The following is a 24,396-nucleotide window of genomic DNA, read 5'->3' as shown; positions in this document are numbered from 1 at the left end:
CTCCTCAGCATAGAGCCCTCGACTCCGGTCACCACCGGTGGGCGCCTAGGAGGCCGCCGGCGGCTCCCGCCCCGCCCGGGAGGCGACGCCTGCGCAGTGCGCCGCGGAGCGGTCGTCCCGGCGCCGCCGACCAGGCCACCGGCGCCATGGCGGAGGAGGTGAGGCGGGAGGAAGCGTCTGGCGGTAGCCGCCCCGGGCCCGTCCGGAGCCCCCGCGCCGCCCCCTGCGCTCCGGCCCAGCCTGTGAGCCCCGGGCTCCCCGTGGGTCCAGGGCGGTTCCGGGGTCAGCGGTTCTCTCGGTCTCGAGACAGGTGCGCACCCTGCTGAAGGCCACGGTCCTGATGCGGCAGCCCGGGCGGGTGCTGGAGATCGTGGGCGCCCTCCGCCGAGGCGGGGCAGACCGCTTGCAGGTACCGGGGGCGAGGGAGGGCGGGCCGGGCCGGGGTGGGGGGCGGCTGGGGTGCAAAGCTGCCCAGACGGCCTTACCGCGTTGCCGCGGACACCTGCCAGCTCTCTGCCCCTGACCCCTGGAAACGGCTAGCGGCCTGAGGGCAGACAGGTCGGTAAGCCCGTTTTACCTTGGGAAGAGCCCATCTGCCTGAAAACCTGGCTTTCAGATTTCTCAGCGATGTCCTGCTGCTTCCTCTAATTAGGCAGAAAGTACCCACACCAGTTCCTGGGGCCTCACTGTCCACACTAGGCCAGGTCAGTGGGCTCCCCAAGAAGTTTCAGGTGTAGAGATGGGTCATAAAGGTGGAGGCACCTTAGGAAGCCCGCCCTCCCTGGGCATTGAGATGGGTGCAATGGCAAGAGTCAAAGCGGTCCGGACTCTTCAGTCCCCACTGCAAGAGGCTGGGCCTCTCCTTAGGGTTAGCACAGTGTACCAACTAGGACTAGTTCTTCCTTCCCTCTCTAGCCCTTCCTAACACCCCCAAGGGCTTTCCCACAGGCTGGGCACTGAGCTGTATTGACTTCCACATTATCCCCCCAGGCTACAGGCTGCACACTAGAAGGAGCCTGTCTAGGCATCATCTCTTTTGCATTTTAGGTCATTTCTGATTTTGACATGACCTTGAGCAGGTTTGCATATAACGGAAAGCGGTGTCCTTCTTCTTACAGTAAGTTACATATGAGCTTGCTTTGTTGAGCTTGACAAGGTGATAGCTTATAAGGGGCAAGTAAAAGGAATTTTGTGTTTTTGCAGATATTCTGGATAATAGCAGGATCATCAGTGAGGAGTGCCAGAAAGAGGTAGGTCACACCCTTTCTTTGCTGAGAAATGGCTGTCATATACTACTTCAAATGGTTCTTGGTTAGGACTAAATATTGCAGGATAGAGACCTAAGAAGATGAATTTTGTAAAGGTTGTTGCTATCCTCAGGTGGACCTAGTCTTAAGAGACGAGGACAGCTTTTCCTTATTGGCCAAGACGTACAATGACTGATAGTTGGAATATTGATGTTATGCTTATGTTAGCTACGGTATTTACAAGAGACTTCAGCATTTGCGATTTAACCGTCCTGCAACTCCCCGAGGTGGACAGGACCCTTATGGTCTCCATTTACCTGAGAAAACAGGCTTGGAGAGGTTGAGCAGCTTACCCAGAAAGATGCAGAGCTTTGTTTTCTGGTAGATCTGATTCTGTCCTGAATTCTTTCCACTACATTATGCTCTTTCCTTGATAGTATAATTTTCTTGGTAAGGCAACAGGTATCAAGAAAGACTTCTGAATTAATATCATTATGTGGTTAACTCCCATTTCCGTATGATGCCTGCAAATATTATAAAATGATTCTGTAACCTTGGAGTTCATTTTACTGCATGCCACCTTCTTTCCATTGGTGTTTTTTTTTGGCAGAGCAGAGCCATATGAGCTGCATTTCTCTACATGTTGCTGAGTTCTTTCTGCTGATTAACTATATTTAGTTCAACTTCATTAAGAAATTTACTGAATTGCATACTAAGTTATCTGTTGGTCCATCGTATTGGTCAGCTTTTCCATACTCTCATGATTACTTGTTAGCAAGATGGGTGGTGAATTATAGATAGCTCTTAAATTTCTAAAGCCTGTCTCTCTGGAGATACCACTTCTGTTTATTTATTTTCCTTTCTTTCTTTTTTAAATTGAAGTATAGTTGGTATGGAGATGCCACTTTTAGCTTAAAGTAGCTTTTGGCTCCACCACTGATTGCCTTTGGCATCACTGTTTTTGGTTCCTCACATCCTTGATCTTACCAACTTCTAGAAAGCTGCATCCACAAATAAGACAGTAGGTTTGAATGCCCACTCTAGGATAAAAAAAGGAGGAGAAAAACAAGATTCTTGGAGTTGATGGGCTCCTGAAAATAGGAAGAAAGCAAAGTTTATGAATGAAAATTTTTTTCTTTTTAAAAAAATTATATTCTTCTGTTTAGTTCTCCTATACTTTTAGAAAAATGTCCTCAGAGCCAAAAAAACACTCAAGTGGAGAAACTTAATTTATTTCAAGAGCTTTCTGCCTCTATCTCAGTGTGTGATTTTGGAGTTGAACCCTCTTTGGGACTGATGGTCGTGTACTCCATCTGTCTTAAAATATTTTGAGGCCATGCATATACTAGAACTAAAATTCTTTACCTGGTCAGTTCCCATTTTTATTGGACGCTGTTACTGACTCACCCTGTGTTGCACATGATCCCAGAAGTGGGCTCTCTAGAGGGTCAAAGGTCCTGGCATATGAAAGGAATATAGCCAAGGAGGCACATGCAGATGCTTGGCAGGTGGGTCCCCTGATGTTGACAGTGTGATAGAGCATCCACTGACATGTTGTGTCCCAAACTCCAGTGTTCTAGTTCCACTTTCATGATTTTAGCCTCATCTGTGCATGGCTTTCACCAAGTATTTTTCTTTAAGTTGTCCTGCTATGAAAAATATGAAGGTAATTAACTGACAAAAGAAAGAAACCATCTTTATGAAAGCATGAGTTTGATGTGCTAGGTTTTTTTTCTCTAATATACATTAAAGTGAATCTGAAAGTACTAAAATGATAAATGTATATCCACGTACCCCTGAAAGTAATCTTGCCTACCACCTGAGAAAGTGTGCCACATTTGGGGAACCACAGCATTAAATCACTTCTATCTGATTAAGCCCTGAGGACTGAGCTAACGAGTAATAACAAAATCAAAGTGGCCCTCTCATCTGATGGCCAGAGTGCTTGATGCTGTTGGTTCTAAGACCACACTCTCTCAGGCTGGGTGCAGAGGGCTGACCGGCTCTGCAGGTCCCATCACTCCTGGACATGAAGCTGTGGCTTCTAGGTGCTTTTTTTTCTCATGTGAAACTGTAGGACTTCACTGGGGAAACCTGATGTGAACTAATGGCTTTTTTCTTGATTTGGTTGTACCAGCTCAAAGCCCTCCTTCATCACTATTACCCAATTGAGATTGACCCACAACGGACCATCAAAGAGAAGTTGCCTCATATGGTAGAATGGTACGTGACAGTGATAGCGGCCGTCGTGACGGACTGGTCCGTGAGGGGGCATATTTCTCCTGAGCTTTGACAAGATGACAAGGCTCCCTTACCATACTGAGTGCTTCACTGAACGCCACTAGCCCATCTATTAGAACAAACTGTCCAGACCCACCTGAGGCTGCTTGTGGCTGCTGTCAGAGTCGGGGCCCATGGAGAATCTTTGTAATGTCTTAGAAGCCCCTTGGTTTGGGGGAATAAGTACTTTGGGAAGACAACCCTCTGATAGAAACCAGTATCACTGGACAGAGCCCCAGTTCTCCACGGTGGGGTCCTGGAGGAAGGGATTCAGAGCACTTTGTCAGTGGTTAACCCCCTCCCCTGACCACAACTCTTATTTCTGGGTTGCTTTCTCACCCTCTTCCTTTTAAGGGCAGCCAGAGTCCTTAGGAAATGGTCCTGAGAAAAAGGACGAGACCTCTATTAGTACTTCCAGGGGGGATTTGGCCCTGAAAAAGGAAAGGACACTACTTAGTGACTGAACTTGGGGTTTTGTGGGGTGTTGTTTCCAGGTGGACCAAAGCGCACGATCTCCTGTGTCAGCAGAAGATTCAGAAATTTCAGATAGCCCAGGTGGTTAGAGAGTCCAATGCAATGCTTAGGTAAGGTTCTGGATCTGGAAAACACTTGAAACTGACTTATTCACCCAGAACGGGTGGGGAAGGAACAGAGGGGAGTTTGCTGCTGGGAGAGGCAGAAGAGACATGGCACCACAAATAAGCTGACATGAAGAAGGTCTTGCTTTTCCTCTCTGGATACAGCTAAAGAATTTTCTACCTTTGGGCACTTCCTAGGGAGCAGCCTGCTGGTAGTGGATGGAGTGTGAATATGACCAGGGCTTCACCTCCTAGAACAAACAGCATCTAGTTCACTTTTCCCAATGGTAAAAATAATTGGGGATCACCATGGTGACTGGGTGTTCACCATGGGAGTTGGTTGGCCTGGGACTTTGACCACTGGCAGCCTTCACAGTGCAGCTCTCTCTGCTGAGGTGTTCTTTACTGGAGAAGGGCTGGGGATGCATAGGGAAAGGAAGAAGGCAACATGGGTGTCTGCCCTCAAGGGTTGTGTGTCCAAACCAGAGACAGAGCTAGCCTCACAAAAACCGAGGAGTAGAGACGTGCAGATCCATGTATGGGCTGGGTGGGTTTGGGGAGTTTCCCCAGTGAAGCTGCCCCAGGATAGTTGCCTGGTTGTATTTTGCTCAAACAAAACATGTCAGGAACAAAAAAATATGGGCCCATTTATGTGAAGTTCAAAGACAGGCAAAGCGAATCAGTAGTGATAGGAAGTCAAAATAGGGAGGGATGGCATTGACTGGGAAGGGACAAGAGGGAACCTTGATCTCGTTAGTAATTACATGGGTGTCTACATATGCAGATATTAATAGAGCTGAACACTTGAGACTAGTGTACTTGAACTATGTGCTATATTATTTTATACCACAACTTTAAATGTTTAAAACTAAGAAAAAATTTAAAATACATAACCCAAATAGACAATAACAGTCGTAGAGGCAGGGCCATTTCAGAATCCATTCATGTCTTTTCAGAGAGGGATACAAGACGTTCTTCAGCATGCTGTACCAGAACAACATTCCCCTTTTCATCTTCTCTGCGGGCATTGGTGACATACTGGAAGAAATCATCCGACAGATGACAGTGTTCCACCCCAATATCCATATTGTGTCTAACTACATGGATTTTGATAAGGATGTGAGCCAAATCTCATTTGGGCTGGGAATGGGAGAGGGGTGGGAGCCACCCGCCTGGTCCCATCACCCTAACCGTTCACCTAACCTGGGGAGGGAAGGGAAGGGAAGGCATCCTGCCTTCTGTGCCCTTAGGCAGTTAGTTGTATCTTTTGCCCACTAAAGATAGTTACTTTTGAAGGATCTACTCTTTGGTGTTTGGCTGACAATCATCTCTCTGCCCTAGAGACTAATGTAGGGGTCAGCCAGGCCGTGTGTCACTGTCATGGTCATGTATCATCCTCAGTACTTAAGGGCTTGGACGTAGATTTGCTTGTCTAGAGCCAGAGGTGGGCTACTCTGACTCACCCATGTTCTGACTTCATCTTAAAACCAGCAGCTGGAATTTTCATCCTTGTGACCTGTGGTTAGGACATGGCCCACGGCTAAGAGTTATCACACGTGTAGCCTGGACAGGGCTTGTATCACTGGCTTCATTCTTCCACCCATATTGGTGATCAACAATATCTGATGGCTCCTGGTGGTTTAAAACAGGGGTTATAATCTTTTTCTAGTAAATATTTTAGGCTTTGTGGGCTATAAGGTCTTTGTCACAACTACCCTGTTGCATATAAAAGCAGCCATAGACAAAATGTAAACAAATGGGCCTGGCTGAGTTCCAGTAAACTTAATTTACAAAAATAGGCCAAATCTGGCCCACAGGCCCTAGTTTGCTGACCCCCAGTTTAAGACTACAATGGGATTTTGGCATTAACTCTGGTTTCAGAATTCTTGTTTCTCTGTGACAGAGACAGTAGAAAATTAGTCCTAAATGAATCCCTGCAGCTCTTCTGTCTGTCTCTTATCTTGATTACTTAGGGTTTCCTACAGGGATTCAAGGGACAGCTCATACACACATACAACAAGAACAGCTCCGTTTGTGAGAACTCTGAATATTTCCAGCAGCTTCAGGGCAAAACCAACATCCTCCTGCTGGGAGACTCCATGGGGGACCTCACTATGGCTGATGGGGTTCCTGGTGTGGAGAACATTCTCAAGATTGGCTTCTTAAATGACAAGGTAGGTGGGGGATCAGGGCTTCCTCCCTTCATGGCTTACTGCTGCAGTCGCTGTTAACAAATGTTTAATGAGCACCTTCTGTGTGCTAGGTACTGTATTAAATATTAGAGGTACAGAGGTAAGACACAAGCCATATTCTCCAGGAGAGTATGCCACCTTCCCATAGGAAAACAAGAGATACCGGGGGATTCTGGCTGGGTGCTCACCATATGGCCTGACACAGGAGCTCAGAGATCAGGCTATCAGAGCGTACACTTACTTAGCGCTCACCCTGTGCCAGGCATATCAACTCACCTAATCCTTACAACAACTTTCTGAAGTAGTGACTATTACACCATTTGCAGATGAGGAAACTGAAGCAAAGAGGTTAAGTGACTTGCTCAAAGTGACATAGGGTTTAGCAAGTGGTGGGGCTCATTACCAGTCCTCCTAAATCATACCTATAAGGCATGATTGAGATGGAAGATGTCAGTATTCAGGATGTGGGTTTATAATTTAGAGACAAAAAATATAAGAATAGACCAAAGGCTGATGGGTGAAAATAGTACGGTCATAAAAGAGCACCTTATAGTATCAAGCTAAAAGGCCAGCAATCTTCACCCTCAGCCAACAGGTGCTGAAACTTTGTGAAAATTCAGTCCAGATTAGAGGTAACATCTTGTTTTCAGATTTTAATTCTGTTACTGTCCTTCTGACATTGACCCAAGGGTTAATTGTGGCAGCCGGTGCCCACTGCCATCCAGGACTCCCAAGAGGAGGTCCCTGTAACCTTGAACTGCTCTCGGGGAGTTGCAGCTTGAATGCCCTCCTCACCCAGCCCCAGGTGCTTGAGAGTCAGAGGCAGTGGGGGAGGCAGAAGGCAGGGCATTTTGGAGAATGTTGGTCTCCCCTCCTCCTGGGCAGGTGGAGGAGCGGCGAGAGCGCTACCTGGACTCCTTTGACATTGTGCTGGAGAAGGACGAGACGCTGGATGTGGTCAACGGGCTGCTGCAGCACATCCTGGAACAGGGGGACTGGATGGAGATGCAGGGCTCCTGAGTGTGCAGTTACGGGGCCAGGCCCTGCAGGCTGTGATGAGAAGGGGAGCCTCAACGGGAGGTTGCCCAGCTGTCAACACTGCACATCCCTGTGTGTGCAGAGAAAAGTCCAGGGCAGCCACAAGCTGCTGGGCCCCTGTCCCTCCCTCCTTCTTTCCCAGCTTCTTCTGTTGAGTCCAGAGGCGTGAGGGAGACCCTGCAGGTGGGAGGGGCTTCTAAATGAACAAAGGGTGTTAACACGAGGGATCACCTAGTCCAGGGATTCTTTTTTCAAAAAATTTGAACATGGGGAGGTGTTCTTCCAACAAATCAGATCTGTGAAATAGATGAAAATAAATTTAAAAAAAGAAAAAATAGGGCTGTTCTGATTTCGGGGGTATAGGGCAGAGCCTGTATCCTTTGGCCTTGGAGGCACAGGAACCTCCAAGAAGCCACTAGGGCTCCGTGGAACATGGTTTGAAGATCACCAAATTTGCACAGGAGACCCTTTGGGCACAGCCTAAATGTGTGTGGGGATCAGGCTGGGTAGGCAGAGATGGAAGGATGTGTTTCTTACCTTGACTGGTTTGGCCTCATTCTGATGGAGCCGTTAAACTTGAAATTCAGTGGGTATCAATTGGCTCTGGCCCACCCTGTCTGCAGAACCCCCTCTTTATGGATCCCCAAAGGGATCCTTTTGGGTATAGATTTTCCCTGGTGCCCTTGGCTCCTCTCCTTCCTTTCTTCTCCTCCTCTGGTAGATCCAGGGCCACTAAAACGGACGGCTTGCTGGGGGTTGAGACCAGGGGCCTGAAGGGAGAAGGCGCTCTGGCAAGTGAAAGAGGAGTGATTCACGTCTTGCATTATGGGGCTTTCTTCATTTTCTTTCCCTTCTTCCCTCCCTGTTGGCTTGGATGGTCAAGAACTGGCTGAATTCTCTCTAGGGAACCTTTTGAAGAAAACTGTAGACCAGCCAGTTCCCCTGACATTTTCCTAGCTTGTCTTTTCTCAGAATTCATTCCCTTACCCTCCTACAGAGGATGCCCCAAAGCTTTGTTTTTATCCACAGATCTAAAGGGGAAGGTAGTAAGAGTGTTGATTGAATGCCTGTTGTGCACATGGATACTTGCATTTAATCGATCCTCCCAGTAACCCTGGAAGTAGTTCCCATTTACAGATGGCTCAGTACCTTGCCCAAACTCCAGAACTAGGAGCTAGAGCCAGGATTTGAGTGTCTCTGACCAGAGCTGGCCGTTTTCTTCTGCATTGTGCTACCTCCACATGGGCTTCAGTTCAGGGCTGTCCTGTTAGGTTTTGGTGACCATCTAGGCTGGATCTGTAGCCAGTGTAAGAACCTAATGTGCCTTCTGGAGGCTTTGGATCCAGGGAATATGTGACTGGCCTTGGGGAGAGGTCATGAGCCTGGGCAGGGAATCAGTGTTTGTGGGGGCTGTTCAGTAGGTGAGTCCAGTCCCATCATTTTCTCTCCCAAACACCCCTCCCCCATCGCCGTCTGATGGCTTGGGTCACCTGCGTTGCACTGGCCAGAGTCCAGCTGGGCAGGTAAAAGCAGATGCCCTGACTGGTGGCCGAAGCAACTCCTACCTAAGCCACTGGGGATTTGAACTCAAGTTACCTTTCTCTCTGACAAGAGGGAGAAGCAGCAGGCAGGTGGTAATGGCCAGAAGCCAGGAGTGGGTAAAGATGGGAATACCACAGAATTGGAAATAACTATATGAATAAAGAGCAGAATCTGACCTGTGCAGTTTTTAACCCCTCAGCTTTGTATATTGCATTTGAGGTCAGGGACCTTGTCTTTTCAACTGGGACAGTTAGGAGACAGGATCATCTCCCCATGCCTCCCCTGCAGGCCCCCTCCCCTGGACACCCACTCCCCACCCTCCCTCCAGCAGACCAGGGTCCCTTTCCATGGTGAGGACCCTGGTTTAGGCCTCAGGGAGGCAGGAAGCTCCAGAGGCAGGAGGCCAAGACCTAGGGACATGGAGGCAGCCTGCGTTGTTCCTCCTGCTCCCCCGTCTTTGGGGCTAAGGGCCTCCCCCCACCAAAAGACTGCACCCCGAGGCTTCTAGTTTAGGCTTTTATTTGGCACAAAGGAGAAAGGGATCTGACACCAGTCTAGCCTTTAGGGTGTGCAGAGCTCTGCCCACCCCTCTCACCGCAGAGCCCCTCTTCCAAATCTGTCTCAGCTCTGAACCAAGAATTTTGTAGCCCTAAGACACATCTAAGTAGGTTTTCTCACTGCACCTCCCTTCATATTCTTCCTTTTTCTCAGTCCCTTAGAGAAAGCAGCCTTTTGAGGACAAAGGTGACACAGAACCCAGCCCTGACCTGCAGCACCCCGGGGTTACCTCAGCTGCCACTGGATTTAGTGGGGGGGGGGGACAGGTAGCCACACTGGAGCTGCCCCCTTTCCCTAGGAGCCAGCCAGAGCTGAGGGAAGGCAGCTGTGGGGGTCCAACCAGCCCTGGCTCATGTTCCTGGGGAGCTGCCACAACAGAGGAATGGGGGCTGGAGGTGGAGTGGTGGGGAGGTTGGGGACTGTGAGAAGTACAGATAAAGGGGTGTTTGGGGAAATAAAAGCACTCAGCCTCACTTGGTGTCTGGTGACATGGAGGAGGAAGTGTGGGTGAGGGGCTAGCAATGGCCCCATCCAACCCCCAGACTCCCCCAGTCCCCAGACTGGCTTTGTAACTCCTAAACCTTAAAGAAGGGGTTTGAGGTTGGAAGAGAAAAACCAAATAGAGGTCCGTGCTGGGGATTTTACTCAGGCTAGTGGGAAGACTGGTGTCTCCTCACCACTTTTTAGATGCTCCCAGACATCATCCCAGCAAAGGGGCAGTGGGTGCCTGTTGGAAGGTCAGCCCCACTGCCCACTGTGCCCCCAGAAGTGGGCCTTCGCATTTGGGTCCAGGCCCAGGCCCCTGCCCGTCAGAGCTCCTCATGGACCCGCTCCTGGTCTTCATCTGACTTCAGCTTGAGCTCCTCAACAGTGATCTTGCCATCCTGGTTGCGGTCCTGGTTCTGGAACATGTCTGCTATGGTTTTCTCCGGGTCCTGCCCAGGCATGAGGCGTCCTTTGCCCTCACCAACTTGAGCCTTGATGAAGGCAGAGAACTGGGGGAAAGGAGAGCCAAGGGCAGGGTGGAAGGAGTGAGGGTCTCGCCTGAGCCACTGTGGAGGCCAGCCAGCGAGGACAGGAGAGCAGAGCTGGTGCTGGAGTCCCGAGTGGGCTGGGACAGGGGGTGTAGGCAGCAGCAGAGGGAATGGGCTGCATGTGTGCCAGGAGAGAAGGCAGGGACAAGGGAGCTTAGCACTGTGACTGGCAGAGGGGCAGGAACATGGCACAGAGAGGATAGTGTGAGTGTACTGCCCCCACCTCCTCTGCGGGGACCTCGCCATCCTTGTTGAGGTCCAGGTCCTCAAACAGATTGGCAGGAGGGTCCTCGTGCCACACAAACAGGTAACCTGTGGGCAATCCCTCCTCCCGGGACATCAGCTCCACCTCAAACAGCAGCACAGCACTGCCAGGGACGCCCCGGGCTGGAGGGAAGGAGAGAAGGAAAGCATTCCGGTCAGTCCAGGGATTGGCCCTGCTTCAAAGCCTGCCCAGTGTGCCCCCAGCTCACAAGCCTGTGTCCCCTGCTGGGGCATGGGATGTTTCAGAACCATCTAGAAGCTTTCCTTACTCTTCCCATCAGCCATCAAGGCCCAAGGTGGGCAGAGGCAGAGGGGACACAACACAGATCAGACCAGTCTCTGCCCCTCACCTCCGCTCTCTCCATGTGCCAGGTGCGGAGGGACCACGAGCTGCCGCCTTTCTCCCACACACATGCCCTGCAGGCCTGTGTCCAGGCCTTCGATCACCTTGTTGGCACCCAGTGTCACCTCCTGGGGAGCCCCATAGTCGTGGCTGTGGGGAGAGCAGATTGCCAGGTCAGCATCCATGCTTTCCCACCAGGCCCATTCCCAAGTCACCCTTCCTGGTGCCCCAGCAGAGAGCAGGGCCTGACATTTCATGAAATACCTTTCTCATCATGCCACTGCCCCTAAAGTGTGGCCTTGAGGGCTCATCTCTCCCTGCTTCAGTTTCCCCTCCATAAAATGGTTATGGCTGTTCCCCCTAGTACTAACTTCACCCTCCCTTCACTTGCGGAGTAAAGAATTTCAGCTCCTTAAGCTCTCCACATCTGTGCATGCTTAGATGGGAACTTACAGAGGGAGCAAGAGTTGGGGTGCTATTAGGAGGAGCCCCCATGCCTGAGCCCACCCACCTGCCCAGCCCTGGCCCTGCCCCGGACCCACGAGGAGAAGAGCTTGGTGCCATCCAGTAGAGAGCAGTTGTAGTGGTAGCGAACAAAGTCCCCAAGCTTGGAAGTCTCGTTGCAGGTCTCAAGGGGCCGGGACAGTGTCTTGATTTCCACTGGGTCCGCAGGGTTGTGGAAATCGATGACATAGACGTCAAAGATCAGCACAGCAGAGCCAGGGATCTTGTCTCCTGGGGCCAGATGGGGGAGTGGGTCAGTCCAGAGTCTAAAACAGGCTGCTCGAGGTCTCCACAGAGGCCCTTAGACCTCCCCCACCCGGAATTCCAGACGAGGATGGGATGGGATGGAATGGGATGTTTGTGCTCACAGTCAACCTAATATATTCTTGCTGGGGTGAGGGTGCAGGGGAGGGGAGGGGCATGCCAGTTAGAAAGCCCTTTACACACACCATCCTGCAACCTCCCAGGCACTCACCCTGCAGGTCAATGTGATTAGTCCCATTTTATAGGTGAGGACATAAGCTTCCAGCAAAGCTGGGTCTCAAAGCCAGGTAGGTCTCTGCTTCCTAGGGCTATGCTGTTCCCTCTATAACCACCCTGCCTTCCCAAACTCAGGAGCTGGCTGCCCTTCTCCAGTATGGACGGAAGAGGGAAAGTGGCAGACTGCCCCTGGAGAAAAGGATGGAGTCCGTGTGGCAGGAATTGGAGGGGGAGATGGTGTTTGTGATGAGACAGTGGCTGGAATCGCTCCATGGTAGGGAGGTCAGGAAGCAGGTCAGGAGAACTAGGTGGTGTTTGTGAGAGCAGAGAACCAGCCTACCAGTCCCATTCTCCCCGTAGGCGAGGTGGGGGGGGATGGTGATCCTCCGGTGCTCCCCCATGCATGCGCCCTGTAGTCCCTGGTCCATCCCGGGGATGATGTAACCCTGCCCCACATAGGTATCGTAGGTGTGGTTGCGGGAGTAACTGCAATACAAGGTGGGGAGGACCCCCAAAGGAGTTAAAGGGGCCCTGCCCTTCCAGGAAGCTCGGAGCAAACCCCCCACCCACCCTGCTGCCTGGGGTGGCCTCAGAACCTGGTACTTTCCTTCCTGCCTCAGCTTAATTCTGCCTTCCCCCCAGCCCCCACTCCCACTCCTCAGGACCTCCCAACCTGGAATCAAAGAGGGTGCCGTCCATCAGTGAGCCGTTGTAATGGTAACGCATGAAGTCCCCTGGCACGGCTCTCCGGACGCAGCCAGGAGGTAGCGCCAGCGTCTCCAGCTGGACAGTGTCCTTTGGGTTGTGGACGTCAATCAACAGGACGTGGAAGACCAGGGAGGCCTGCGGGGGGATCACAGTCCCTGGGGAAGGGATAGGCTTGAACCACACAAGTGGAGAGCAAACTGGGGCTCTTTTTCCATGGGGGAAGGCCTCTGTGACCACACTGCAAAAAGCTGCTAACCCCACTCTCCAGAGCCCCTTTCCTGCCCCGTTTCCTGTTCCCCTTGTGAGGTGTTCCCCAAGGCCACCCAGCCCATAGTGAACCTTTGTGTAAACCAGAATGAAGTACCCCTCCTAGTGAGATCATCACCAAGGGCTAAATTTCATCTGCACTTGCCTCCTTGGCTGGATGCTCTTGTGCAGTGCACCACCTCAACAAGTATATGTGGCAGCCCACTTCTGGAGAATCCCCCTGAGTCTCTGGCTGCCCTCACCATAGCCCTTCTCGCCATAAGCCAGGAATGGAGGTATGATGATCTTCCTTCTCTCTCCAGGACACATGCCCAGCAGCCCCTGGTCCATGCCCTTGATCAGCCAGCCGGAGCCGACATAGGTGTCATAAGTGCCACCACTACTGTAGCTGCAGAGAATGAGAGGGAGGTGATGCAGCTGGAGGAGGGAGAGACAGGACTGCCCCAAGCCACAGTCCCCACGCCCCAGGGCTCCCAGCAGCCCTTACCTGGTGTCGAAGGCAGTGCCATCCAGCAGTGTGCCATTGTAGTGGTAGCGGACAAAGTCGCTGTCCTGGACCACGCGGTGGCAGTGGGGCGGGTGCAGCAAGGTGCTCACCTGCACGGTGTCTGCCTTGTTCCACACATCCAGAAGGACCACGTCGAAGTAGAGGGTCGCATCCGGGGGAATGAGCCCCGCTGTGAGGGCCAGCAGCCGGAGCTCAGGTTCAGTGCAGCCCCCAGGGCTGGGGGTGGAGCGGAGGTCCGAACCGCCTGCCTGGCCTCCTGCTCCACCACCTCTGGTTCCCCTTCTTTCTAATCAAGCTATGATCCCGCCCAGAGCCCTGTTCTTTCCCCTTCCTCCCACCCAGGAACAGGAGACTGAAGTTCCTGTCAGACCCTGCTGCATATGCAGTGTGGCCTCGAAGACACTCTCGGAGCTTCAGTTGTGTGGCCCTGGGGTCCCTGATTCTGCCTCCCGGACTCCTCCCTCCCCATGCCTGTGCCCCAACCCTTCTCACCCACTCCAATGCTGCCATAACCCAGGTGGGGAGGCACAATGAGGCGACGCCGCTCGTTGACACACATGCCCATGAGGCCTCGGTCCATGCCGGTGATAAGGCGCCCCACGCCCACCACGATGGCCACCAAGGTGTTGCGGTCATAGCTGGGGGAGGAAGGAGACATACATGGGCACATACATGCACAGGGACCCCTCCCTACACAGAGGTGCACATCCACATGCTCCTCATCTCCTCTCCTCTTCAAGCCTCCCTCTTAGGTCAGTGTGGCTCCCACCTTAGTAGGATGGGCTGATACAAAAGGGAAGTCCCCAAGGAGGCCAGGGGCTTTTATTCATCTGGGATCCTGGAGGAGGAGCTGTCTGCTGAGGCAGCAAAGGAGTGTTAATACAAGGTGAAGAGGAACTTTGATGGAGCACTTAAAATATGTAGGAGTAAATGCTGGCATTTTATATTCATTAGCCTATTTCATTCTCTCCCCTCTGAGCTGGACATTACTGTTTTCATTTTTCGTATGAGAAAAATTGACATAAGTGACTTGCCCAAGGTCGCACAGCTTATAAGTAGTCTGCTGAGCTCCAAAGCCCATCTGTGTGCCACTGTAACATTGACTTTCCAAGGAAGAGAGGAAGGGGAGGCAGAACTGGCTGGCAGTAGGGATTGGTTTTCAATTTTGAAAAAGCCTATTTTTCAGTTGCTGTGGCCTTTATTTGTTTTTAGTTAAGTTATAATTTAAGTTTTCATACCTTAAGGTAGGATAGAAGACTTTTAGTTTGAACAAAAGGGTAAGAAAGTTTTCCAAGCTCGAGAAAATTGCCCAAGCCCAGGACTGCATGAACTGGGCCCAGCCAGGCTCCCAGAGTCCCCACCAGGGAAGTCATCTACCAACTCCCCCCACCCTCCACCCCTGGTGGTCCTGGGCCAAGCTGTACTGTATTCCCAGCACCTGCCTATACCTCATTTTGCCCACTGAACTGGTTATATGTCTGGCCTGCTTCTTTTGTAGTTCTGTTGTGGGGGCCCAAGTCGCACCAAGAAACTGCATCAAGTTTCTTGCAGTTAAACACTCTCTGAGCATTCAGTCCTTCCCAGTATCAAGGCTAAGGTATAGCAAAGCCACTTTCAGAGGGCCACACACTATGTAAAGTTCACTTTCTCACTGTCCTGTTTTGAGTCCTGTCATGGGCCTTAGGAAGTAGGGACTGTTTTTCAGATTGCTTTTAAACTGTTTTCCAGATAGGAAACTTGCTTAAATAATGGTCAGAGCCTGGATTTAAACCCAGGCTCTTAGACTCTGGAGTTCATGTTCTTACCCAATATACTGTCTGCCTTCAAAGCCATGGATACTAATTTCGTGTGGGCTGACTTGTGTGTGTTTGGGGAAGGGCCTAAGAGGAACTGATTTCTTTGGGTGTGATGTGGGCTGTGTGTGTGTGACCAGGACTCAAAGTTTAACTCAGACTGGCATGTAGCCCTGTCCTGACCCCACCAACAAAAGTGGACTTGCCAGAGCAGACCAAAGGCCTAGATCAGACCAGAAACCCATCTCTCGAACCCAGAGGCTGGCAAGATGGGTGTCAGTCCTGGCCTGGTGGAGCTAAGGAGGAGAGAAGGAAGCATGAGAACCCTCCGAGGAGCCCAGGGTGGCATGCCCAACCTGTGACACGTAGACAGTGTCCCTCACACTCCCAGATCCATCCTGCTTGCTGTCTTATAATGTCCACCCTACTTTACCAGTCCTGCTGCCCATAAAGCCCACCTCTCCAAAAAGTATTTTATTGCCTCTTCTCTAATAAGGCTCAGACTCCTGGGGCTGAAACCAGAAGGGAGTCAGAGTGGGTGGAGAGGTAGGGTAAGACCACTGAAGGATTCTTCTGTAGCAGGGAGCATGCCTTCCTCCCAACACTGTGGCCCAGATTGCCCTCCCACCTTGCCTTTACATCAAGTGCCAGGAAATAAATAGAGCAGTTCACCTTGATTATCCCACTCTTAGGGAGATGTGGGGAGCTTGTGTGCAAGAAAGTGGGGCCTTGGAGAGGTGAAGTTTTGAAACTGAGGGCAGGAATGTCTTTGGGGAGATGGGCAGAGTCCCCCACAGGGTGCTGTGTTTGGGATAACGAGATGATGGGGTAGCGGGATGCAGACACAGTTTAAAAGGCCAACAAGGGACCCCAGCACTGAGAGCCTGGCGCCTGGCTCAGGGAAGGGGAATGGCGAGTCTGGGGGCACCCAACCCATTACCTCGAGTCAAACTTCTTGCCATCCTCGAAAGTGCCGTTGTAGTGATAGCGCACAAAATCCCCCATCTGCACTTCCCGGGGACAGGCCCTGGGGATGTGGTACCGCTCGATGACCACGTCTTCCAGGGGGCCCCCGGCCGGGCTGGCACGGCCCATCCCCCTCCCCACGGACTGCACGAGCACCAGCACCAGCAGCTGCAGCGGGGGGCGCCGGGGGAGGGTGTGGCGGGGGGACCCGGCGCCGAACATGGTGCCTGGAGTTGGGACCGCAGGCAGTGAGGGCGAGCGAGGGAGTCGCCGCCGCCAAGCCTTCTTTCCCCCTCCCCCCAGGGCTGACTCCCCCTCTTCCTGTCCTTCCCAACCCCCGCCCTGGCTGGTCCACGTGGAATGGGGGCTGGGGAGACTGAGCTGGCGGGGCGGGGGGTGGGGAATCGGAGGAGTGGGTATGGCTGAGAGGGTTAGAGTCCGGGGAACACGGCACAAAAAACTCCAGATTCCCTCCTCCTCCTTCCCGGGGGCCTAGGCGGGGAGGGAAGTTTGGGAAGGCAGCGAAGTCGGAGCCTACTCCAAAAAAAAAAAAAAAAAAAAAAAAAAGTTCAGTGTCTTTTTTTCCAGAATCCCCGGGTCCTAAAGCCGGGCTGCGGCATCCCTTGCTCCTTTTGCTGGCACCCCCAAACTGGGCCTCTCCAGGTGGCTGGTGAGGCTCCAGAAGCTGAGGGTATCTTAGTGCTTCCCTACCCCTACTGTCTCAGGCACAGCCTCTCCAGGGATGAGCTGCTTTGTCCTGCAAAACCTGGACTGCCAGACGGACTTCCTGACGCGGGGATGCAGATGGAGCGGGAGGCGGTGACAGTGGAAAGAGCGCAGGGTAAACCCTGGGGTGCGCCTCCCGGTAGCAGGCGGGGGACACTTTGGAGTGGCTTTTTCAGGGTTGGGGTCAGGAGTGAGCATTAGGGGCTCTGTGACGGAAGGAAGACCAGCTTCCAGGGTTCGTGCAGAGCGGCACTTCCCTCCCTTTCTCGATCTTAAGGTGGGGGGCTGTCTTCGTGGGAGGAGGGGCTCTCCGGGCTCTCCATACCTGCGGGAAGCGTTCCCCCACCTACTCACTACCTGTCAAAGGGGAAGACTACTAAGGGCAGAAAGTTGGGTCAACGTCCGGGGCTCAGGACACCATCGGGCCCTCTGCCTGTCGGGGGACCGGCCCCAGACCGCGCCCCAGTCTTCCTGCTCCTGTGCCCGGCACTAAGACCCAGCGGGCGTACCGGCCCGGCCCCTGCGCCAGCCCGCCAGCCGCCAGCTGGCCTGGACGCCCGCTCTGCTGGGGAGAGCCGGCCGGCGCGGCGGGGTTATGGGTCGCGCGGCGTGGGGGCTGCTGTGGCTGCTGCTGGGCAGCGCCGCGGCGCAGTACGAGAAGTACAGCTTCCGGGGCTTCCCGCCCGAGGACCTGATGCCTCTGGCCACGGCCTACGGCCACGCGCTGGAGCAGTACGAGGGCGAGAGCTGGCGCGAGAGTGCGCGCTACCTCGAGGCGGCGCTGCGGCTGCACCGGCTGCTGCGGGACAGCGAGGCCTTCTGCCACGCCAACTGCAGCAGCCCTGCACTGCCCGCGGCCTCTTTCCGGGGGCCCTCGCCCGGCCCCGACGGCGGCCGTGGCGACGAGTGGGCCCGCGAGCTGCAGCTCTTCGGTCACGTCCTGGAGCGCGCCGCCTGCCTGCGGCGCTGCAAGAGAACTCTGCCCGCCTTCCAGGTGCCCTACCCGCCGCGGCAGCTGCTGCGCGACTTTCAGAGTCGCCTGCCCTACCAGTACCTGCACTACGCGCTTTTCAAGGTGTGGCCTGCCCCGCCCCGCCCCCGGGGCCCAGCAGGAGCCCGTAGTTCCGAGACGGCGTTGGGTGTCCCATAACCGGGGACAACCTGGCGTTCCTGTGCGCTTAGGGCTGCTGACTCTGGCCCTACTGACCCGCTCTGTCCCCACCCCACAGGCTAACCGGCTGGAGAAGGCGGTGGCCGCGGCCTACACCTTCCTCCAGAGGAACCCGAAGCACGAATTAACCGCCAAGTATCTCAGCTACTACCGGGGACTGCTGGATGCTGCCGAGGAGCCCCTCACGGACTTGGAGGCGCAGCCCTACGAGGTGGGGTGGAGGGGTACGCTGGCCCTGACACTCCTTCCTGCCCCCTGTCCCATAGGGCTTGTGGAAGAGGGGAGGCGTTGGGGGGTGGGGCGGGATCCCCTGATCTCCTGCCACGCTGCCCTCCAGGCTGTGTTCCTCCGGGCTGTGAAGTTCTACAACAGCGGGGATTTCCGCAGCAGCACGGAGGACATGGAGCGCGCCTTGGCCGAGTACCTGGCGGTCTTTGCCCGGTGTCTGGCTGGCTGCGAGGGGGCCCAGGAGCAGGTGGACTTCAAGGACTTCTACCCAGCCATAGCAGGTATTTGTACTGTCCCCACCAGACTCTGGCGGTCATCCCTCTGAGGCACAGGGCCTGCTTCCCAGAACTCCTATGGCTTCTTAACAGGAACAATCATTCCATACACCTTTATGGAGCACCTACTAAGCACTTGGGAGGCAGTTATCTTGGTCCTGGGGAGCCTTCAATCTGAGAGACAGGCTGACAGATTCGCTGTTGCTGGGTGTAGAGGGCTACAGTCGGGAGTATCCAAGATGCTGGGCATTAATGCAGAGAGATGGTGACATCCCAGAAGGGTCTGGAGAAGTTAGGTTCACAGGCTTTCCAGGAAGAGGTCAATGCAGATGCAAAGAAGCCTAGCTGTGTGCAGAAAGCGGTTATGGCCAGAAATCACACCTAATCTGGGTATCCCGAACTTCGAGGTCCCTCTGTGGGGCAGAAAGGACTGTCCTGAACTTCCTATCTAGGCTGCAGTCCTGACTCCCAACCTTATCTCCCATACTCTCAGAATGCCCTGGCTCCCTCTGGCTTTTGAGTGGGGGTTGAGCTGATGGAGTGGTGAGTCAGCCCAGCCCACAGTAGTCTTCCTTGGCATCACTTACCATATGCCAAGCATTTTACACACATTGTTTCATGTGATCCCAACAGACAGAGTTGGGGTTGGAAATCATCTCCATCATCCTTATGAGAGGGATGGACGTGTTCAGCACAGCACCAGCTCCTCACCACTGCCTCCCACCCCCAGATCTCTTTGCAGAATCCCTGCAGTGCAAGGTGGACTGTGAAGCCAACTTGACCCCCAATGTGGGTGGCTTCTTCGTGGAGAAGTTCGTGGCCACCATGTATCACTACCTGCAGTTTGCCTACTATAAGTGTGAGCCTCCTGGTGGGATGGGAGAGGGGGAGCATTGCAGAGGTGTAGGCAGCTGTCCCTCAGAATTAGGACCTTGGGTGATGGGAGAGAAGGCTGGGGTGGGGGACAGGGAGGCAGGTGAGAGGCTTGTGAGAGAGAACAAAGAGCAGCCTCAGGGGAAAATTCAAGGGCCTCTTGGGTAAGCTACCAGATAGCCAGCAACTGCAGGCCCTTGACAGTACAAAGCCCTGCCACGTCTGTTTATCTCATTTGATCCTCTCACTCACCCCCTGCAGCTAACATTACTGGACCTGTTTTTTTTTTTTTTTTATTTTAATTAAGGTGTCATTGATATACAGTCTTATGAAGGTTTCACATTAGTAACATTGTGGTTTCAACATTCACCCATATTATCAAGTCCCGCACCCCATTTGCAGATCAGCAGCATAATAAGATACTATAGAGTCATTACTTGTCTCCTCCATGCTGTACTGCCTTACCGTGACCCACCTATATTGTGTCTGCGAAACATAATGCCCCTTAATCCCTTCTCCTTCCCTCCCCACCCTCTCTGCTTTGGTAACTGCTAGTCCCTTGGATTCTGTGAGTCGGCTGCTGTTTTGTTCCTTCAGTTTTTGCTTCGTTGTTTTACTCCACAAATGAGTGAAATCATTTAGTTGTCTTTCTCTGTACTGGACCCATTTTTAAGATGAAGAAACAGCCTCATAGAGGGCAGGGTTGCCATTAGTAACATGCTAATAAATATAGCACCAGGACTTCCAGCCCTCATTGCTTGAGGGAGGTCCTGGTGTCAACTGCAGTTGACTCTTGCTCATGCCCTGATTCTGTCTTCTGGGTCTGGGATGGAAATCTCCAGGGTTTTTGCTATACAGAGATGCCAAGATTCAGACAGAGGGTGGAGTTGGAGTGGAGGGGCTGAGGACCCAGGGGCCAGGAGACCCTTTGTGAGTTCAGTTGGCCAGGAGGTTGAGGGCCTGGCTGCTGGGCTTTAATTCCCAAATGCCATTGTTCTCCAGGTGTGTGTGTGCTTGAGCAGTTTACCTACCCTCTGTGTGCCATGGCTTTCTTGTCTGTAAATGGGGATGATAATGAAAGTGAGGTTTAAATGAGTTACACAGGGCCTGGCATGTGATAAGCATCTAATGCATTCTAGCATTACTGTTGGATGGGATGAGGCACTCAAAAGATATTCTCAGAGGCAGCTGGAGAGCCAGGGGCACTGGACTGAATTAGGAGAGAGGGATGGGCTAGGAAAGGGTTATCCTGAAGGTGGGGAAGGGCTGGGCTCCTCCTCACTCTCGTCCTACCTGCAGTGAATGATGTGCGCCAGGCTGCCCACAGTGCTGCCAGCTACATGCTCTTCGATCCCGAGGACAGTGTCATGCAGCAGAACCTGGTGTATTATCGCTTCCACCGGGCTCGCTGGGGCCTGGAGGAGGAGGACTTCCAGCCCCGGGAGGTGAGTACATCTTTGGAGGCACTCTTGGGATATGTGTTTTGATTTTTAAAAATCCTGACTTACTCACAAGTGAAAAGAAAGAATACATGTGATGGTTGGAGTTCTTGGTTCAAAACTGGCCCCAACAGCTGTATGTGTCGAGGAATATTACTGACTCTTTCTGAATCTGTTGCCTCACTTACAAAATGAGCACAGTGCCTGGGCTATGGAAGGTACATTCCTGCCTGCTCCCCTCCCCACCCTCATCACCCTCACTGCTGGCCTCAGCCTTTTCCCCCAGGGACCCTCTAGCCTGGCTCAATTAAGGAAACCCCTGGGACTGGGGCAGGGCAAGACTGGCAAATGTGGGGCACTTGGTGTCACTCTCAATTTCCTTGTCAGTGGCAGACATCGCTAGCTGATTGAGGAACCCTTTCTTACTGAGCCCTCAGAATCCTTAACCTAGCACTTCAAGCAGCTGTGATTTTTCAATTAGCATGTGAGCTGATACCTGTTCCCTGTTCCTGCACTGCAAGAGGGCAGGAGGACCCGGATCCTAGGAGCCCTGGCTCTTCCACCATCTGGCAGCAAGGTCTGCCTTGCCTCACTTCCCTTCCCTCTTCCCAGGAGGCCGTTCTCTACCACAACCAGACCACTGAGCTGCGAGAACTGCTGGAGTTCGCGCACCTGTACCTGCAGCCAGATGATGAGGTAAGTGACCCCCTGCCCTCCAGGCTGGGCCATCGTAGAAGCCCCTTGGTCCTTTTCCTGGGGCCACTGTGCCAGAGCTTGGCTCCATCTCCTGGCAGTCAGTTGTTGTGAAGCAGTAGAGATTTTCCCATCCCTTATCTATACCTGCCTTTCTCTCCCCACTCAGGGTTCTTATGTTCCCCTTCTCTGCGTATTTGAATCTTGCCTCTGCTGGGCCCAGCTCAGCTGACACCTCCTCCAGGAAGCTCTTGCTACATACCCTGATTCTGTCTTCTAGGCTTGGAGTGTCAGCTCTGATCCTCTGTGCCTCCCTGAACCTGGACTTACTTGCAGCCCTTGTCCATCTCATCCCCAGCACCCTTCTCTAGCCAGCCTCCTAGAGGACTGTGCTCCAGAACGGGGGACCAGGTTATTCCAGCTCTCTGCAACCCTGGCAGAGTGGCATTCAGAAACAGTTTGAGTGAATCAGTGAATGAATAAATGACAGTAGGACACTAGGAAAGAAAGACTACAGTGTGTTACCTTGAGTCTGCATGAGGGCTGGAGAACCTGAATTTCTCGAGGTGTTGCTACTCAGTGCTTATGACTCATTCCCTGCTTTGTTCGTGCACCCATGCCCTTATTCATCACACGCAGAGGCAGGGTATACTCTGTTAGTGTCCAGGCTTCGGTGCTGGCCAAACTTGGCCCCACCACTCACCAGTTGGGGGCAGTCTCCAGGCAAATTCTAAGAGCCCTTGAACTTCTGTTTCTTCCTGTGACTGGAAAGAATAATGTCCATCTCACCCCACTGGAGTGAGAATGAATGCGATCAAGTGTGTGAAACCCTTAGAGCTGGCCCTAAGTGGGTGCTCAGTGAATGGTAGCCATTTTGAGGGCTGTTATTTGCGGCCTGGTGTTTGTTGGACACCAGGCTTGGGGCTGGGGTAAGTTGAGGAAGAGCACAATTCTTATCCCAGGCAGCTCACAGTCTAGCAGGGGAGGTACATACAATGCTCTGGGGAGGTCAGCACAGGGTGCCAGAAGAGGGCTCCAGACTCCAGCCAGGGTCATCAGCCAGGGCTGCATTCTGGAGCTGATGCCTGGCACTGCAGGGATAAAGGAGAGTGCCCCTGGCATAGGGAGGTGAATGCATTCCTACACGGGCAACTGCGTGAGCACAGCGGCAGTGTTCACTGGGGTATTTAGGCTTAAAAGTTAGCCTTGGAAAGAGTGATACTTACAGTAACACTGAATTTCTGCTGGTGGGGCCTCATGTGTCAGCTCAGGGAGGCAGCAGTTTGGAGAAAGCCTCAAATCATCCTTGTGTTGAGACTGGGGAAGGAGGGGGTTTGGGGACTGAGATGCCCTCTCTGCCCACTTTTCCCTTCCACAGCAGGGCCTGCAGCCCCATCTCAGCAGCCAGAGGGGCCCAAGGGATAGGAGGGCCCCTTGGCCAGGCAGGGAGCTGATGTGGTCTTATACCTGTCGTGACCTGGTTTTTCCCCTGACCCCCGGACTGCTCTAGATGGAGCTGGAGGAGGCAAAAGCACCCATGGAGCCCGAGGACCCCCCATCTGATGCCGAGTTTGAGGGGGAGGGCGATTACGAGGAGGGTATCTATGCCGACTGGTGGCAGGAGCTGGATGCCAAGGGCGATGAGGCAGAGGCCGGTGAGTGACTTGAGTCCTGGTGGAAGGTGGGGATGAAGCCTTGGATGGAGGATGGGACAGAAGGATCCATGCACCAGGCGGTGCAGGTGGTGGAGTGTGTGTGTTGGGTGTTGGGACCACTCCTCTGAGGCTTCTAGCCTGCTAGCAGCCCCTGGTCCCACTTGGTGTGGGAGGGTTGGCATCCTTCCTGGAAACTTGGACCACTGAGGTTTGTCCCCAGGGAGCCTCTCTCCTGCCTGCCCCACCTCCTTTCAGGATAGCACCCAGTACTGTTGGGTGTGAGCTGGTCTAACCCCAATGCTCCTTCCTTTTCAGAGCCAGAGCCTGAACTAGCATGAGAAGAGGGCCACCCCTGTACCCTTCCAGAGCTTGGGAAACCTGAGCCCAATGGCACCACCCTCACCAGCCTGGGCAGCAGCAAGAACTATTTATTAAAAATGTAAAATGGACATAGCTGACCAGGCCCCATCCCATCCCACCCCACCCGTGGGTGCTGCTCGCCGGGCCCCTCCTGCCTCCTCTCTGGGTCTGTGGACCACAGGATGGTGATGCTGTAGCAGCTGGGGGCCCATCCTCCTCCCCAGTGCTCGCCCCACCTGGACAGTGTCCTCCTAGCTGGGGTCTCAGCGAATTGCAGAAATAGTGTGGCAGCAGCTTTGGGAAGAGCACTGGGCCAGAGTCCAGCAGTTGCTGGCAAACTGCCAATGGGGGCTCAATAAACGTTTCATGTTGAATGAATTGCAGCTCCTGAAGTTCACTCTCCCCTGGGCGGAGCGGTGAGGGTGCAGGTCCTTCCCTCCCTCCCCCTGCGCCCATCTCCCATAACCCCTAAATGCTGGCCTCTGGACCCAGGGTGTTCGGTGAGAGTGCCGAGTAGCAGGGGCAGCGCGGAATTGCAGATCCGCCACCAGGGGGCGTGAGGATGCAGTTCCCTCCTCAGTCCTAGGAAGATGGTGGTTTCAGATTTCTAAACTGGGATATCCTGTCTTTTCCTGTTTTCCATTGCTTCCCTGGCTTCCCTCGGGAATGTGACA

At 53.3% G+C, this 24,396-nt stretch overlaps 3 protein-coding genes across 4 annotated transcripts; 2 read left to right on the top strand and 1 right to left on the bottom strand.

The window, feature by feature from the left end:
• The first annotated feature begins 34 nt into the window (after window positions 1–34).
• Window positions 35–8,338, top strand: NT5C3B (5'-nucleotidase, cytosolic IIIB). Of its 2 annotated transcripts, XM_036882935.2 has the most exons (9): window positions 35–158; window positions 311–409; window positions 1,048–1,117; window positions 1,204–1,250; window positions 3,385–3,470; window positions 4,022–4,111; window positions 5,062–5,224; window positions 6,079–6,279; window positions 7,183–8,330. In XM_036882935.2, exons 1-9 carry the CDS (start codon window positions 147–149, stop codon window positions 7,315–7,317), a joined length of 903 nt encoding a protein of 300 aa, XP_036738830.1. In that variant the 5' UTR covers window positions 35–146; the 3' UTR covers window positions 7,318–8,330. The 2 variants fall into 2 exon arrangements, with proteins under 2 accessions (XP_036738830.1, XP_036738831.1); XM_036882936.2 differs by lacking the exon at window positions 1,048–1,117 and having other exon boundaries at window positions 54–158; window positions 7,183–8,338.
• Window positions 8,339–9,379: 1,041 nt separating this feature from the next.
• Window positions 9,380–16,585, bottom strand: FKBP10 (FKBP prolyl isomerase 10). Its single transcript, XM_036882932.2, has 10 exons — window positions 16,277–16,585; window positions 14,036–14,181; window positions 13,523–13,712; window positions 13,278–13,423; window positions 12,734–12,923; window positions 12,401–12,546; window positions 11,619–11,811; window positions 11,084–11,226; window positions 10,693–10,856; window positions 9,380–10,430 (listed from the first exon to the last, which is right to left on the bottom strand). Exons 1-10 carry the CDS (start codon window positions 16,522–16,524, stop codon window positions 10,245–10,247), a joined length of 1,752 nt encoding a protein of 583 aa, XP_036738827.1. The 5' UTR covers window positions 16,525–16,585; the 3' UTR covers window positions 9,380–10,244.
• Window positions 16,586–17,223: 638 nt separating this feature from the next.
• Window positions 17,224–24,105, top strand: P3H4 (prolyl 3-hydroxylase family member 4 (inactive)). Its single transcript, XM_036882933.2, has 8 exons — window positions 17,224–18,103; window positions 18,258–18,410; window positions 18,537–18,708; window positions 19,433–19,561; window positions 20,875–21,020; window positions 21,627–21,710; window positions 23,218–23,362; window positions 23,678–24,105. The coding sequence occupies exons 1-8, from the start codon at window positions 17,624–17,626 to the stop codon at window positions 23,698–23,700; spliced, it is 1,332 nt and encodes a 443-aa protein (XP_036738828.2). The 5' UTR covers window positions 17,224–17,623; the 3' UTR covers window positions 23,701–24,105.
• The last annotated feature ends 291 nt before the right edge of the window (window positions 24,106–24,396 follow it).

The sequence above is a fragment of the Manis pentadactyla genome, chromosome 4 (assembly GCF_030020395.1).
Source record: "Manis pentadactyla isolate mManPen7 chromosome 4, mManPen7.hap1, whole genome shotgun sequence".
Taxonomy (NCBI): domain Eukaryota; kingdom Metazoa; phylum Chordata; class Mammalia; order Pholidota; family Manidae; genus Manis; species Manis pentadactyla.
Note: the sequence above shows the minus strand (reverse complement) of the source record. Positions and strands in the feature narration are given on the sequence as shown.

Coding starts and splice junctions, on each gene's coding strand:
- NT5C3B (XM_036882935.2), top strand. Junction 5,225..6,078: donor ACATGGATTTTGATAAGGAT/GTGAGCCAAATC, acceptor TTGATTACTTAG/GGTTTCCTACAGGGATTCAA. Junction 6,280..7,182: donor TTGGCTTCTTAAATGACAAG/GTAGGTGGGGGA, acceptor CCTCCTGGGCAG/GTGGAGGAGCGGCGAGAGCG.
- FKBP10 (XM_036882932.2), bottom strand. CDS start 16,524: ATGTTCGGCGCCGGGTCCCCCCGCCACACCCTCCCCCGGCGCCCCCCG. Junction 14,182..16,276: donor GGCAAGAAGTTTGACTCGAG/GTAATGGGTTGG, acceptor TTCCTCCCCCAG/CTATGACCGCAACACCTTGG. Junction 11,227..11,618: donor GGCACCAAGCTCTTCTCCTC/GTGGGTCCGGGG, acceptor CTCTCCCCACAG/CCACGACTATGGGGCTCCCC.
- P3H4 (XM_036882933.2), top strand. CDS start 17,624: ATGGGTCGCGCGGCGTGGGGGCTGCTGTGGCTGCTGCTGGGCAGCGCC. Junction 21,021..21,626: donor AGGACTTCCAGCCCCGGGAG/GTGAGTACATCT, acceptor CCCTCTTCCCAG/GAGGCCGTTCTCTACCACAA. Junction 23,363..23,677: donor GGGCGATGAGGCAGAGGCCG/GTGAGTGACTTG, acceptor CTTCCTTTTCAG/AGCCAGAGCCTGAACTAGCA.